This window comes from Macaca nemestrina, chromosome 19, assembly GCF_043159975.1.
Source record: "Macaca nemestrina isolate mMacNem1 chromosome 19, mMacNem.hap1, whole genome shotgun sequence".
NCBI classification, from domain to species: Eukaryota; Metazoa; Chordata; class Mammalia; order Primates; family Cercopithecidae; genus Macaca; species Macaca nemestrina.
The window spans coordinates 54,477,505-54,492,894 of NC_092143.1; the positions used below are offsets into that span (position 1 = coordinate 54,477,505).

At 48.5% G+C, this 15,390-nt stretch overlaps 1 protein-coding gene and 1 long non-coding RNA gene across 45 annotated transcripts in view; one reads left to right on the forward strand and one right to left on the reverse strand.

The window, feature by feature from the left end:
* LOC139360033 (uncharacterized) overlaps nt 1-7,878 on the reverse strand; it is a 558,829-nt gene extending 550,951 nt beyond the window's left edge. The window contains exon 1 of the long non-coding RNA XR_011616940.1: nt 6,217-7,878. This is a non-coding gene — a long non-coding RNA (uncharacterized lncRNA). The remainder of the gene's footprint in view (nt 1-6,216) is intronic.
* Nucleotides 7,879-8,395: 517 nt separating this feature from the next.
* LOC105499086 (CUGBP Elav-like family member 4) overlaps nt 8,396-15,390 on the forward strand; it is a 321,369-nt gene continuing 314,374 nt past the window's right edge. For 41 of the 44 annotated variants that reach the window (XR_011617214.1, XR_011617216.1, XR_011617215.1 and 38 more), the window contains exon 1: nt 8,396-8,838. Coding sequence is in view for 38 of the 44 variants with exons in the window: in XM_071085781.1 (XP_070941882.1) it covers nt 8,553-8,838 (286 nt within the window). In the remaining 6 variants the exon portion in view is untranslated. The remainder of the gene's footprint in view (nt 8,839-15,390) is intronic. The other 3 variants (XM_024786992.2, XM_024787028.2, XM_071085790.1) reach the window with 1 other exon arrangement.

A 15,390-nucleotide genomic window follows, 5' to 3' on the forward strand; every position in this document is an offset into this window, starting at 1 on the left:
AGGCAGGGGGTACTAGGTGTTTACCACAGGGAGAGCGCCTCTCTGAGCCTGAAGGCAGGTGTGCATCAGGAAGCTGCGGCATTGAAAGAAACTCATGGGGGCTCCTACCTGACATGGGCTTCTCTCCCTCACACCCTCACACAACTTTGCACACAACCGGAGATGTCATTCACTTGCTGTAATGTGGAAGGGGCCAAACTAGCTTCCCATTATGGATGTCTTTCATTTCCCTAACAACACTGGGAAGGCCACTGAGGAGAAACCCCAAACATTGTCTTTCTTAGAATATCTCCAAGTGTTATTACACATATTCCAAAGTTATTTTCTGCAATGGCTTATACCTGGAAAAGAGTTTGTTCATTTAACAAATACACTCATAATCATAGCTAACATTTATTGGACACCTACCATGTAGCAGGCTCTATGTATGTATTACCTGTTTTAGTCATCATGACAATCATACGCACTGTTATACCCACGTTTCTGATGAGGAAATTGAGGCTCTCAGAGCATGGCTTACACGGCTGGTAAGTTAAAGATCTGTCTGGTTTCAAAGTCCAAACTCTTTCCAAAAACAATGCATGCACCTATGCACATATGTATATAAAAAGTACAGTAACTTAAGTCTGATATACACTTTTTTTAAACAATAAATGTCCAACTGTATTTACAGACTGTATTTCTTTAAACTGTACTCTTTGAACAAAATTTATATTAATGTATCTGTTTAATAAGACACCAAAATGTATATATACAACTTTCCATGTACACTTTGGAAGACTTTAAACTTACTGAAAGAAGACTGCCATCTGGAAATTATTGTGGGGGATGTGGCAACTTTCTTGAAAACCTCTGGCATCTCTTAAATGTTCCTAATGGCAACAAATTCTCATCCTTTGAGAGCAGAAATGATTTATGGAAAATGGGCTCAATATGGTGATTCTCCCCCTCAGCATATGTGTGTTTGGGGTCAGAAGAGTGATTTCTCCCTTTGTATCCTTCCTAAATACCCAGGCATCTTCTTTGTTCTGGTCTTACACCGTTGATTACCCTCTTCTGTGTTATTATCAGCCAGTCAGCACATAGTCATTGAGTCCCCACCCTGAGCCTTTCCTAAGAGCTGACCCTGCTGCAAACCACCCACTCATGGCCACTTGCCACTCTTGGAACACAAGCCTATAACCTTCCAGAGGTGCAGCCCCCTACTTGACTGTGCCTGTGCCCCCTCCATCCTCAGCCTCTCCCTCTCTCTCCCCAGGCCATGAAGTCAAGCATGGGTGAGTTACCAGGAAGGTCTACCCAGCTGGGGGAGTCCGAGGTCTCCAGATAACAACCCTTTAAAGATGTAGCACGGTGCAAAGGTCCTACAGTCTCACCTTCCTGAGACTCTGTCCAATTGGTGTCCCCCTGGCCCCACCCAGCCACCTCACTCCTTCATGTCACCTGCACAGCCTGGAGGTACTGCATTCTCTGAAGGATTGTGTAGGAGCCCAGAGGGAGTGGGGAATGTTAGGATTAGAGACAGCCCAGGTAGAAACTGTCCATCTAATGGCATTATCAGAGAAATTGTGGCCCTGCTAAAGTGACATTTACCCATAGCACTGTGTGTGTAATAAACACAACTTCCTATTCCAGTTTCTAAAGTGAGCCCAGTGCCTGAAAACCTCAGGGCTCATGTACAATAAATTAACATAATTAAAAACTAATTAGTAAAACATCACAATTAAAAGGACTTGCTGAGGCAACACCTCTCAGGTAAGAAGAAGGGACTGCCAGAGTGCTGGCAGCTAGTACACAGAGCAGGTCCTGAGAAGAGGCTGTGATGCAGGACTTACCCTCCCGGAAGGCCTCCTTCCCCAAGAAGCACCTTGAGAACAGTTGAGCAGCTTGTAAGGACACCCACAGCATGTCCATCTCAAGTCTGGACGCCAAGCCCAGCCCTAGCCAGAGATGGATGCCCCTCCTCCCCTGTAGGAGGTGGGAGGGGGCTTCAGCAGGACCCTAGCCCCCAGTGGCCTGTTAGTGACAGTCTGATAATATTGGCTGGCCAGACATTGATCTAAGCACTTACCCTGCATTTACTCATTTAATCCTCACAACACCTGTTTGAGGTAGGTTTTATTTCTCTTTTTATTTTACAAATGAGGAAACTGAGCCACAAACAAATTAAACAACCTGCCCAAGGTCATAGAGTTAAAAAGTGGGAGTGGCAGGACTTGAAGCCAAAGAGTCTGGCTCCAGAGCACAGGCTCTGCTAGCTTCACCCAGACGCAGCTGAAACCACATGCTTGTGCTGGATGGAGCACTGCCCTTTAAAATAACAAAACACAGAAAAAGCCAATTCTTTGGGGAAGATAAGGAGTAAATTCCTAACCCCTCAGTGCAATTAAGTTCATCAAATTTATCTACATTCTTCTATAGCCCATTTAGACCCTCAATCCCCACTCTGTCACCTTAATAATTTTTACTTGAAAACTGATTAGTCAACCTCACAGACATGCCACTGTCTCATCTTTTTCAGATGTGATATGAGGAAGGAAAGGAAGGTTGAAGAAAGGGACCCGAGTCTCCACTTGACAGAAGAGAACGCTGAGGCCCAGGAGAGTGATGAGTCAGGTCCCCACTGCTGAGTTCTGGCTCTCCTGGCCACACCACACAGGATGACCCTGTCTGGGACTCTGGGGTCCCTTCATTCTGCCTCTCACACTGCCTCAACATTTCCTACCTGTCCTTAGCACAAGTGAGGCAAAGCCTCGGGGTTAGCATGGAAGCCTGGAACAGGAGCTGACCACAGACTCCCAAAACCATTCCCTGCCAGAGCCAGGGCTGCCTTCACAAGACCAAGGCAGTATGTCCCTGAGGCTCAGCCAGCAAGAAAAACAGCTCTGAGACCCCTCTTCTGCCAGCCCTGGCACCTGTCTGAGCCCTGGAGACAGCTCAGTCCTTCTAGGGAGTCCCTGGGTTTCCCAAACACACAGCATTCTCCCTCCAATGGGTTTTCTTCATGCCCAGACCTGCTGCGGGCTCAGAACAGGATAGGAGGTCCTTCAATTGTCTACTTAGGTAGCAGGAGGCTGCCAATATTAGCTAAAAGGCAGTAGGGATTGCTTTTCTCTTCCTTTCTTGCCCCAATTATTGTTCTTTATATCATTGAACCTTCCTGAAGTATTCCAGGTCAGAGATGCCCTGGGTTTGTGGAGAAGACCATACTGCTGAGGCTGCCTGCAAAGCCCCATCTTGCCTACCAAACTGATAACCACATGGGAGCCTCCTCCTTCTGGCTGTCACGCAAGAACTCAGAGCCCATTGCTCACTCCAGGCCTGGCAACTCCAAACACCACTTCAACCAGAAAGGCCACCTCTCTCCTCTCTTCCTGAGCTGAAACACCCCTTCCTGCAAGGCCAGTAGGGCCTGCTCCTCCAGAAGGCCTTCCCTGAGTGCCACCGCCCACACAAGCTCCACCTTCTCTGGGGGTCCATAGCCCACACAGCCTGCTCCTTTCACTCCGCCCCTCAGTTGGATCATGCCCTTGGTGGCCACTTGGCTCTTTGAGTCCGTTTCTTTGCCCAAACAACACATGCGCACTATACAGAGTACAGGGGAGTCTCCCTTCCTCCAGCCTGCCCTCACTGCCCTCTGCAGGTCTGGGCAGAGCAGTTGCTCCATAGAGATGTTTAATTGGAGGTCTGGTGTTAGGGAGCCCAATGTAGATTTCAGCTCTCTTTTCAGCGTGGTCTCAACATAACCTTGGAGTAATCCCTGCATTTTTCCCTTCTAGTTTTAAATCCCCAGCATCACCCAGTTTATACCAATCTGGCCCCCTCTGCATCCTGCCTTCTTCACTGCCTTTTCCCTTAAGGCTCCTACCCCCATCACAGATCCTCACAGGCAACTTGGATTGTTTTCTATTTTCTCCTATGTGGAACTCCTCAGGCCTGGAAGACATTTAACCATCTGTTGCCATTTGCTGTTCTGGGGCTTTTCACTGGGTATGACTTTGGTCTAACTAGACAGTGAGTTCTTTGCAGCCTTGTCCTTTCTTGGCTGCTTCCAGAGGGAAATCAGAAAGACTGGATGAATGCAGGAATGACTGAGTGGTGATGCCTCCAAGTCAAGCAGTGCAGACCCGGGATGCCGAACTGCTGGGGGTCTTCTAAATTACGTGTTCAAAAGTGTCCACCTAGGGCCCTGCAGCTCCCCTTCCTTAGAGCCCATATGAATACAGTGTTGACACCACTCCCCGAGTCAGCTTAGCCACTGGTATCTATAAACTACATCTTAAGTACCTACTGTGTGCCCACCACTACCAGAAGGGGTTGCAGAGGAGAAGGAGAGACCAGATTACTGGGTCCTTGCCCTCCATGAGTTCACAATTGAGGTGGAAAGAGAAGATTCACAGGCAAGAGAGACAAAGCAGGCCTGAGGTTGCGTGGCCATGGCCAGGGCTGCTGGTTCAGTGGGTGTCAGAGAGAAGAGAGTGACCAGTGACAAGTGGCTCAGCTGAAGGGAAGCTGAGCCCAAAGAGGGCTCCCTCCCCCATTTGAGGAACAAGAGAAGCAAAGGGAAGCGAAGGAGCAGGAGGTATTGGCAAGGCCTGAGTAAGTAGCCCACCTGAACCTAATCCCCACAAGACTTTCTAACACCCCCAAAGATGAATCAGCAGCAAACTGTAAACACCAAGCCCAGAGAGAAAACGAGAAGCAATTGTTCCCAGCCCTACTTCCATTTGCCAGCATTCTCCCTCTCTCTCAGTGGATGAAATAATTGTGGCTATGAAGTGGCACTTGGAGGGAAGTTTTAAATCTGCTTAAATGTCACAGTGAGTAATACTTTGCCCCATCTTTCTCTAATTACATTTCTCTTTGATGATCTAAGGTTAAAAAAAAATTTTAACTCAAGTGTTCCTGGAATATCAAGGGTGAGGATACCAAAGAGCCAACCTAATCATGTTCCATACTATTTTCTCAGGCGTCCTGCTCTTTTATTGCATTAGTCTGAGAAACCTGTCTGTGTTATTGTATCCCCAACACTCTGCTATAGAGGAGAGGTAGGAGCCTAAAAGATGCAGCTCTGCACCTTTAAGAGATTGATGCCTCAACAGAAGCTGCTTCTGCTGCTGTTTACACTGGGTAGCTCAGTTAAACAGGACTTAGTGTCCTGGGGCAGGAGCTGGGAGGGAGGACATTTCACCATATACTGCCAGAAAGATGAGAGGTGAGGGCTGTGCCACCTGCTAAGGGGAGATAACCCAAATCCAAAATAAGCCATCATGGGGTGGGAGAGAGGGGAGGGTGGGGATCTCTAAGGAAGAAGGAATTCTCCACAGCTTTGAGGCCACCGGTGGAGAGACACCGGGAGGGGCCGTGGTGCACAGGGCAGAGGAGCAGTCCTGGAGGGAAGTGACACTGCACAGAATGAAGGAGTCTTCATAGCATCTGAAACAGCCAGTGCCCCCTTTCATTAACAAGCCCACTCCCCGGCTCACTCCTGCCCAATGATTGCTTTTATTTATGTATTGACTAGTATTAGTAACATGAATAATTAACCCCCTGTGAATAATCTACTTGGACCTAGGGGTGTCTTGGGTGGTGGCAGGAAGAGGACGGTGAACTTTAGTGACTCTCCCCTGAGCAGTTCCCTTCTTTTCCAGCTGCCCCTAGCTGGCCCCTTTCCCTTTCCGATGTCCGGGTTTTGCTTTCAGGGGTTGAAGGGCAAGGAGAGAAAATAGACCTCGAGCAGGAATTTACTCTCCTAAACTCCCCTGTGATGGCAGAAAATACACGCCACTCAGGTGTAGGATCCTGGGTGCCATGCACCAGCACCACAGGATGATGTTGGAGGAGATATCTTGGACAGTTAATAGCCTCTGCTGATGTGTCCTAGGGGACAGGAAGGAGGAGGTCTCAACCTGGTAGGGACACACACACTTATGCAGTGTGGATACACGCAGGGTCCGTGCACAGACCCATGCTGCATCCACACAAGCAGGCACACACGGCCAAACCACATACACACAAACTCTCCAAGTGCTTAGCAGGGACATGCTCCCCTTATGAGGGCACTTCAAAGGCACACCAAATAAACAACCACCACATGGCAGAGGCTCTATATGTGAGTTTCTGTTCGAGTCCATCTACTGGGTCGATTCTTAGACCAGCATATAACACCGGATAACGTAAGCCCGGGAAACCAAGTGACGAATTAACTATACTTACACCCGATTCCAGCAAGCAAAGGCAGGAGAAGCTAAAATGAAAGGATGAAGTTCCACAGTTCTAAAAATCATACTTGCTCTTTGGTTTGGCCCCGGGATCCTCAGAGAGAGGTGTCCTGGACGGACTCGGGGCCTGGGGCTGCGAACCTCGGGCCTCCGGGCCTCCTCCGGCGCTGGAGAGCTCGTATTGTGCTTGTAGCAAATGGGGTTGGCCTGAGTTTTCAGGCAGCTGGGGTCTCATTTCTTTAATTAAAATTGCAGACAAATCCTCTAGTAACGTAATGTAATCCGAGGGCAAAAAAAGAGAAACCCTGAAACCCCAAAGTGGCCAGTCGAGGGCCGGCGGGGGTTAGGCCAGCCGCTCCGCCCCGCCGCCCCAGCTCCCAGCCCCGCAGCCCGCGGGGGAGCGGGCGCGTTAATTTGCCAGGCTTCTGAAGCGAAGAGGCTGCCCTGAAGAAGCAAACGTGAGAGAGGACGGGGTGCAGGTAAATATCATTAACGTGAAAATCTGCTACCCCGGCCAAGTTCACCACCAGTATTCACCCCCAGAGGCGGGGCTGCTCGGACCCTGCTCGCGGCTCCGCGCCTGCCACTCCCTCTCCCGCGCAGCCGAGGTGCCAACCCCAGCGGGCCTGGCGGGGAGTCCGGCGGGGTCCGGACCGGGCGGCTGGACCCCCGGTCCCCACGGCAGGAGCCACTTCGCCTTGCACCTCGGGAGCTGTAGGTGCCTAAAACGAAACCCGCGGGGGCAGCGCACGCCGCGCGAGTCCCGGTGCGGCGGCAACCCAGATAGCGATTCGGGGGCTTTATTCTTTTGATGGTGATTAAAAAATATATATTCTATTTGAACCCGTAAAGCAGACGAGGGCAAATCAAGCCGTCCCCCGCGCCGGCTCACCGGCCACCGCGCCCAGCGCCTTCCTCCCCCTCCGGCGGGCGAGCGGGCAGGGGAGCCCGACTCCTACCTTCCTCCCGCCAGCCGCAGGCGGACCGGCCGCGCTCTCCGGGGCGGGGGAGGCCGCCCGGGACGGGGACCCCCACCTTCCGCCTTCGGAGGCGGGCTGGGGTGGGGGTCGGACCCCGAGTCTCTACTCCCCGTCCCTCGGCCCCCCGGCGCGGCCCGACCGCTCCCAGCCCCATCCTGGCAGGTGGCTCGGGTGGCGGTAGGTGCCGGGCGGGAGGAAGATGTGGGGCTGCTCTGTCAGGTTGGGGGTGCGAGGAGGGAAAAAAACAGAGAAAGAGACACACAGAGAGACAGGGACAGAGCGCGCGCGAGAGAGCTCTTGTCTATAGATTTATCCACATAATATACATTTATGTAGCTTTTTTTCTCTCGACACTGATGAATGCGCGCTCGGATTCCCGGCCGGACTCCCTCCAAGCCGGCTCGCTTTTCTAGTCTAAATAAATAAATAAATGAAGCCAGATGGAAGAAAAAAGCGCCCATTCCACCTCCGCCGCCGCCCCGCCCGCCATCCCTGCCTTTGCTTCGCCCGCCTGGCGCCCTAATAGAGCATAGCTTGGTGGATAAAGCCCCCCTACATACCCACAAGAAAATAAAAATCACTGTTTTTTAAATACAAAAAGTTACACCTGCTGCTATTACAAAAAGAACCCCCAAAAGGCAAAGAGAGGAGGCCGGCTGCCCGGCTCCTCACAGACACCCGCTCCCCGCGGCCGCCGGGCCCGGAATCTCAGCGCCTCCCGAAGAGCCATGCGCCTGGCGCTATTTATAGCCGGGGGCCGTCTCGGACTGTACCACCGCCACGGCGCGGGGCCGCCGACGGGGGAGGCGCGGTGGGGCCGGCGCCGCCCCACGCCGCCCTGCCCCCGGCCGCCGCCCGCCGCGGCGCGAGCCCCCACAGCGCGCCCATTCCCGGCCCCCCGCGCCCTCCTCCGCGCGCGCACACTCGCCGCCCCCACCCCTGGTCTGGCTGGGAACTTGAACCGGTCCAGCCTGTTTAAACGCAAAGGACAGAGATCCTGTCTGTTCAATGTAAAAAAAAAAAAAAGAAAAAAAAAGAAAAAAAGAAAAAAAAATCAGATCAGACCGAGAGAGAGAGGAGAGAGAGAGGGAGAGAGAGGGAGAGAGAGAGGAGAGAGAGGGAGGGAGGGAGAGAGAGAGGGGGGAGAGCGGAGAGAGAGCGCGAGCGCGAGCGAGCGAGAGAAGAGGAGAAAGAGAGAGAGCAGAGAGCGAGCGGAGAGCGAGGTGTAGAGAAACCGAGGGGGAGAGAACCCGAGTGTGTGTATGCGTGTGCGTGTGTGAGCGCGAGCGAGCGAGCGAGAGGAGCGAGAGAGTGCGAGCGAGAAAGAATAAAAGGAAAGAAGATTTTCTCTATGTATATAAAGATGGCCACGTTAGCAAACGGACAGGCTGACAACGCAAGCCTCAGTACCAACGGGCTCGGCAGCAGCCCGGGCAGTGCCGGGCACATGAACGGATTAAGCCACAGCCCGGGGAACCCGTCGACCATTCCCATGAAGGACCACGATGCCATCAAGCTGTTCATTGGGCAGATCCCCCGCAACCTGGATGAGAAGGACCTCAAGCCCCTCTTCGAGGAGTTTGGCAAAATCTACGAGCTTACGGTTCTGAAGGACAGGTTCACAGGCATGCACAAAGGTGAGTGCACCTTTCCCTCCCAACTTTGCCGGGGAGCAGGAGCGGGCGGGCCGGCCGACCGGCCGGCCGGCGACTGACAAGCGGCTGACTGAGCGAGAGGAAGCCTCGGGCGGGCGCCGTGGAGGGAGGCGCTCGGGCAGCGGAGACCAGAGCTGGGGTGCGTGGGGAGCTGCTCGCTGGGGCAAGGCTGGGTTTTGGGCGAGGTGCTGATAGGAACGATGCCATGGAGAGAGCAGCGGGCGCCGATGAAGAGAAAGAGAGAGGGGATCGAGGAGACGGGGCTTGGGTTTTTGGGTACAGCGACTTGAAAGATTGGGATGGGGAAGGCTGCACCGGTCGAGCCCAGGACGCTGAGCGGACGGACTCTCGGGCGCCTGGCCGGCCGGGGACCGAGGGTGCTGTCCATCGCCGTGGTGCTGAAATACTAAAGGAGATGGTCTCCTCATCCTTTGCTCCGGGCCAGAGTAGCAGGAGCGCAGCCGTCTAAAAGGGAGAGAGGTGACAAATTCAAAGAAATATTTTTATTTAAATGTAACAGTAAACTCTCCCTGTCGAGCTGTGTGCCTCAATAATCTGATTGTGGTGTGAATGGTGGTGTGTGTTGGGGGTTGGGGGGGTGGATGTTTGAAGGAACCAGTGATAAAACCTAAGGCAAGAATTAGCAAGGAACCAGCCATCCCCTGGGTGGAGTGGAGGTCTGGCAAGCCTGGATAGTCCCCTTCCCAGGAAAGCGGAGCTTTGGGGAAAAAAATATGTGTGTGCGAGATTTGCATTTTGAAAGGTGTACCCTAATTTATCCCAAACTCACCATGCAGAGAGCTTTATAGTACATTATTTTTCCCTTGAAGCGATCATTGACAGTGAGTGCTTGGGGGAGGGGGAGAGAGAATAATCAAAGAATTAAAACCCAGCAACTTTTTAGGAAAGTGGTCATGGGAATTGTCTGCAGCCTGCCGTTTTCTCCTTGTTTTATTATCTTTAAAGCAGAGCCCCAAACGTGTTCAGTTGTAGAATGTGTGTGGGTGGCTGGTGGGTGACGAAATTAGCCCAGTGCTCCGCTTCCTAACAGTAATATATAGGATGTGCAGCGGGGATGAATCGGTGCTGGAGCTATGTGGGCAAGTTAAATGCTTTCTGAGAGAGATTGATCGCCAGGCAGGGAAGGAGCACGGGGCTAAGGAAGTTGTAGGGGATGTGTATGGATGTTCCGTTTTTAATAAACAGTAGTGTGGAGAGCCGCCGAAGATGCTGTTACAGCTGGTGGTTTTAAAGATGAAAACACACACGCACACCCACCCCCACATAGAGAGCAGCCTCATCCTTGGCCACAAATGGGCTATGGACACAGCTGATCCTCCAGCACATTAGGTGCAGAGCGCGGAGCTGTCTGGCTATCTAAGCAGCAGCGATTTTCACTATCACAACCACCCTCTTTCTTCAGCCCTCCCTTCATTCGAATACTAAACAGAGCTCCAAACTCTTCATAGTTGGAGTCCCAGAGAGCAGTTTTTATTGGCTTTAGCATCTTCCAGCTTGCCTGCTGAGGAGTAAATCTTAAAGTTAATGGCATGTTGAGTAACACAAAAACACAGCAGAATGGAAATATACTGGGTTTGTTGGGGTGGGGTGAGGGTGGGGGCTGTAATGGAGAGAGAAACCAACCTTTATCCAATATGGAGAAAATGTCTGTCTGTTCAAAAGGGAGATTGGAAAGGTGGAATGAGGAGGCAGTCTTCAAAACAATATTCGAAGAAAAAAAGAAAACACTTTCTTTTCCCTCCCTCCCTCTCAAGTCAGCCTTATCTTTGTAGTTTTTTCCCCTTCCAATCAAGCTTCCTAGAAGCTAATCAAGGTTTGTATCAAACCTTTGTTATTCGGAATGTCCTCGTTTTAAAAAATAGTAATAACAAAAATTTTGAAAGCATAGGTAGGGAAACCTTTTGCCCATCTTAATGATCAGTTTTTGTGGTGATTTAAGATTTTAAAGTTAAAAAAAATCAGAACCCACTAGAGGCAAAAGACAGTTGTGAGGAGCTGGGCTTCATATGGCATCTGGATTAAAGCACTTTACTTGCTGCTTCATTTCCAATGAAGATAAACTTTAAGAGTATTCCTTGGTTTCTTTTCTACAATCCCTGATATCATCACTTCATTTCTGATGTAATTTGGACTCTCTCATATAATAGCAAAGAAGTAGAATTTCCATCATTTGCATTAGGGAGATAGAGAAGGTTATCATTATAATATATATAATACATATATTACATATATTTTAGATAGATAGATAGATAGATAGATAGATAGATATCTGGCCAGAATTCCTAGGACAAACAAAACTTCATTTTCTAAATAATTTCTCCCCTAAACTGTCTCAGTCAGTGGCAGGCAGGCCCAGTGGCTCCGGCATACTGGGTTCCTCGTTGTCGCAGCTCACCCTTCGGAGCCTGAGCATATAATTTTCTCAGTGAAACTTCCTACCTCTCCATCCTTCTGATTTTTATAATTGAGGTTGGGCCACAATGTCCCTAACAGTGCTTGCAAGCTCTCAGAGAGCTGAATAAATGAGACCGTTTCCGAGGTCTGGTTTATTCAGTCCTAGAAGAGTTTAAACTCCTTCTTCATTGATGCAGCCTGATTTATTAGCTAATCCTGATAAAATAAGCCTCTGGCCACCTTAAAAAATTACTCGCTTGCCATTGGTGATTAATTACTGTTAAGTTGAAAAGCATGATGAGGCTTGAGGAAGGAGGGTTGCATTTGGTTTCTAGATTTCCCCATGTCTAAATTGACAACATAAGGTTAGGGATAGAATCATGCCTTTGTTAAGCCTGGTTTCAGGGCATATTTGTGGCTCTTGCTCTCCCCTTCTTTAATTTCTAACTTCTAATGAATCATATGGGACAAAATTGAGAGAGACAGGACACTGGCCTCCAGTTTGGATGTCATGTTTATGTTATTGGCAAAAAAAAGAAAAAGAAAAAGGAAGACAGAAGGAAAAGAAAAAGAAGTAAAAACTAAATTAAACACATGAGATTTCAGGTGGGTCTCCATTTGTTGGCCACCTGCCATTTCAGATATCTAAAGAAGGAAGGAGTTCTAAGGGTTAATGGAATACCTGCCATGCGTAGAGTGCACCTTAAAAGGCAATTACTCCAGTCAAATTGGGAGTCTGTGGAGGAGGGAGTGGGTGGGTGTTGTGGAGCAAACCCAGCCATATCAGAGAAAGGCTGTTGGGCTGGGGAGGCAGCAAAGAGCAGCTGTGGACTGGGGTGATTACTATAAAGGTAAATTTACCCCCTGGAGGCCAGAAAGCAATTGGAGAGAGGGTTATCTGGGTGCTACGCAAAGAGAGAAAGGAAGAAAAAAGCCCAGAATTAAAATTCAAAAAAACAACACCCAAGGAAGAAAACCGAGTTTAATGCAAACTCTCCGGAACAACTCAGAGTCTTCTTTTCTCCCTCATTAGAGCACTTTGGGAAAGATTGTTTTTCCAGGCTCCAAAGAGAAAGACATTGTACTACTGATTAAAGAGAAAAGAGACGAATTCCTCGGGTAGCAGCAGAAGTGAGCTGAGGGCCAATTTTACCCCTTCTTGTAAAATTTTTCTCCTCTGGAGAAGGGAACAGGTCACCCAGTAGTCCAATTCTTCCTTTCTCTCATTTTTAATTTATTTCTGTTTTCTTCTTTTCATTTCCTGTAGAACAAAAAGAGGCAGTGACTGAAGACACATATGTGCACACATACCCATACTTGTTAACACTCACTTGCACAGTGGATCACACATGGAGAAATCAGCAATCCATTCATAACTTTGGTCCTATCTAGCTGGATAGGAGGCAGCAAAGACTGAGTTACTGGGAGATATAAAGACTAGTGCTCTCTGGATAGCCATATTATAATGCATTATCTTTGAAGTCATTTAAGTCCAATTTAAGTGGTATTTAGTATAATATTTATGAATTAATGTAATCTAAACATAGGACTGTCCCCAAAGGTTTAAACAGCCTTTACTACTGATGTGTGCTTGTTCCCAGAGCCTGCGATGCATTTTAATCTAAACAGCCAAGTCCACATCATAGTCCTTCTTGTTATCCAGTCAGAACAGATCTGTGCCTGGGTAAGCACTCTGCTTTGAGATTTTCTCCGTTGCATGGAGGAAAATATACTCTACTGGCAGCCTGGGGGGCTCTCAGCCCAGAAGCCACAACTGCAGGGATTTCAGCCCCTCATACTTCCACACTATATCCAGAAGGAGGGTGGGGACAGAGTAATAGAATCTTCTGTGGATTTAGCTCCAGAGAGTGTATCATTTTAAAATACACTCACCACTACATGCACAATCTTCTATTTCAACTACACCTGAATAGGAAATGCCTAAAGCCCCTTGATTTGGGGTTTAGCTGTGAGAAAGAGGAAGGACGGGGGTATGAATATGTTTTGGGGATTTGTGACCATCCTCATAAAATTATGTCTTGTATTTGTGTTTAAGATACAATAATTCTCAGAACACTGAATTTCCACCGCTTGACTTTACCCAAGATGGCTCGTTGTCTTGTGGGGTTTTGGGGATTTTTTTTCTGCTGTAGATAGGTGATTTAAAACTGTGAAGCTCTATGTGATTTCCATTTTCAAATGAGTCTAAGAGACAGTGCAGCTGAAGTATTAGCATGGGCATGAGCTCAATTAAGATGAACTTTTTAAAAATACTTTGAAAAATAAAAATTCAGTTCTGTTCAGGAGAAAAGGCTGACAGAATGGCTGGGTACACACCTATAGCTTTTAAAAGAAAGATTTGCCTTGTCAGAGATACGGAAAACTGAATAGCCATAATCAGAAAACAAGAAAAGCATTTTTTAAAAAACAAGTTTCACCAAAGAAAATGATCAATAGCAATCATTACAAACGTAAAGCATATCAAAGCAACAATCACCATTAAAACAAACTCCAAAATCCAGATGTTGATAAGTGTCCTACTTAAGAGCAAAGAAAAAATATTGGAAAATGATTAGCTTATTTAAGAGACTGATGGTTATTTGCTGCTTATGCATAATTTCATTTGTCTTTTAAACAGACTTCCTTGGAATCAACAAACACAGAGATAAATTAATATGCACATATGCACGTATATGTTTCCATGTGCAAGCATGACTAAGCACATCCCACACATATGGAAACCAGGGCTGGCCTAGATTTCAGTGCAATTCAACAGGGAGATGTTAGCAACCTCCCTCCCATCCCCAAGCACACACAGTTTTAATGGGAATTCTAGATTGGGTTGAAATAAGCCCCTTGGTATACTTTCACTCCCTTCATCACCTGCTCCAATTGGCTTGATGTTTGTGGCCTCTCAAACACAACAAAATAAAATCTTTTATTGAATGAAATCATAGCCGTAAAACAACGCAAAGGAAAACAATGACAAAACTGCATGCCATTGCTATGCCCCCTACACACTCATGTAGTAAAGTTCTTAGAGTTCTATCAGGGAGCTCATGTCCCAGGGTATTCCCACTGCCCAGTGATCTTGCCACACTCCAGCAACTTGATCATGGCCATTATCATCACTAATATTAGCATCTTCCTCCTCATTATTACAGCGTCTATATCAGGAGGGAAGAGGGGCTTCTGAGTGAGGCCTTGGAAGATATCCAAGATACCACCTTTTTGCTTGAGAAAAGAGCTGGTCTCAACGTTGCCTCTGTCCAGGGCTCACACCTTCCATGTCATCAGGAGAGGGTCAGTTTCTAAACTGACCCAGGAGGTATCTCACCTAAAGAGAATCTGGGATAAGTAGGCTCTAGAGGACAGAAATGCAACAGAGAATAAGGCCCAAGGTTGCAGGTAGGGAAGAAAAAGTGAAAGTTGTAGGGTCAAAATGCCAGCTAGAAGCTGTGAGTGCCCGTTTACAGTGGCTGAAACTGCAGCAGCTCTTGAACTTGGTGGGGAAATCCCATGTGACATGCAGAGAGAAGAGCTAAAGGGTGTGAAAACCTATGTGTCTGTGGGTAGGAGGAGGGAAGATGCTGCAGCCTGTGTGGGTGTTGGAGTGAGCATGTGTGTGTGGATACACACACAGAGAAGAGATGACAGATGCAAGTGGTGTGGAGATGATGTTAGGGACAGTTTAATCTTGCAAGGCTATAGCAGGATCAGGGAGAAGGGTGATGGAGAAAAGGGGAAAATCTGGAAAAAATGACGCTGTCCTCATCATTACATACATGATCCACCTCAGAACTCCTGGCTTGGATTTGTCAATGATTCAAGTCACAGTGTGAAGGTGTATTTTTTGTTTTATCTGTCGACATTCCCATCCAGAAGTCCTGGTTTGGAGGAGGGTTCCATCCTCATTTCCCACCCATCACCCTTTCAAGGCTAGCCTGCTTCTGCTCACCCACTGACTCATTTTAGCAATGACCTTCCATCTGGAATCTGAGTGGCCTGCCGCAGCTAATTCCCTTCACCCACTGCATTTCCCACCTTATTCACTGCCCCTTGGTATTCCAGGCTACTTTCCTTTTATAGTGTACACACACACACACACACACACACACA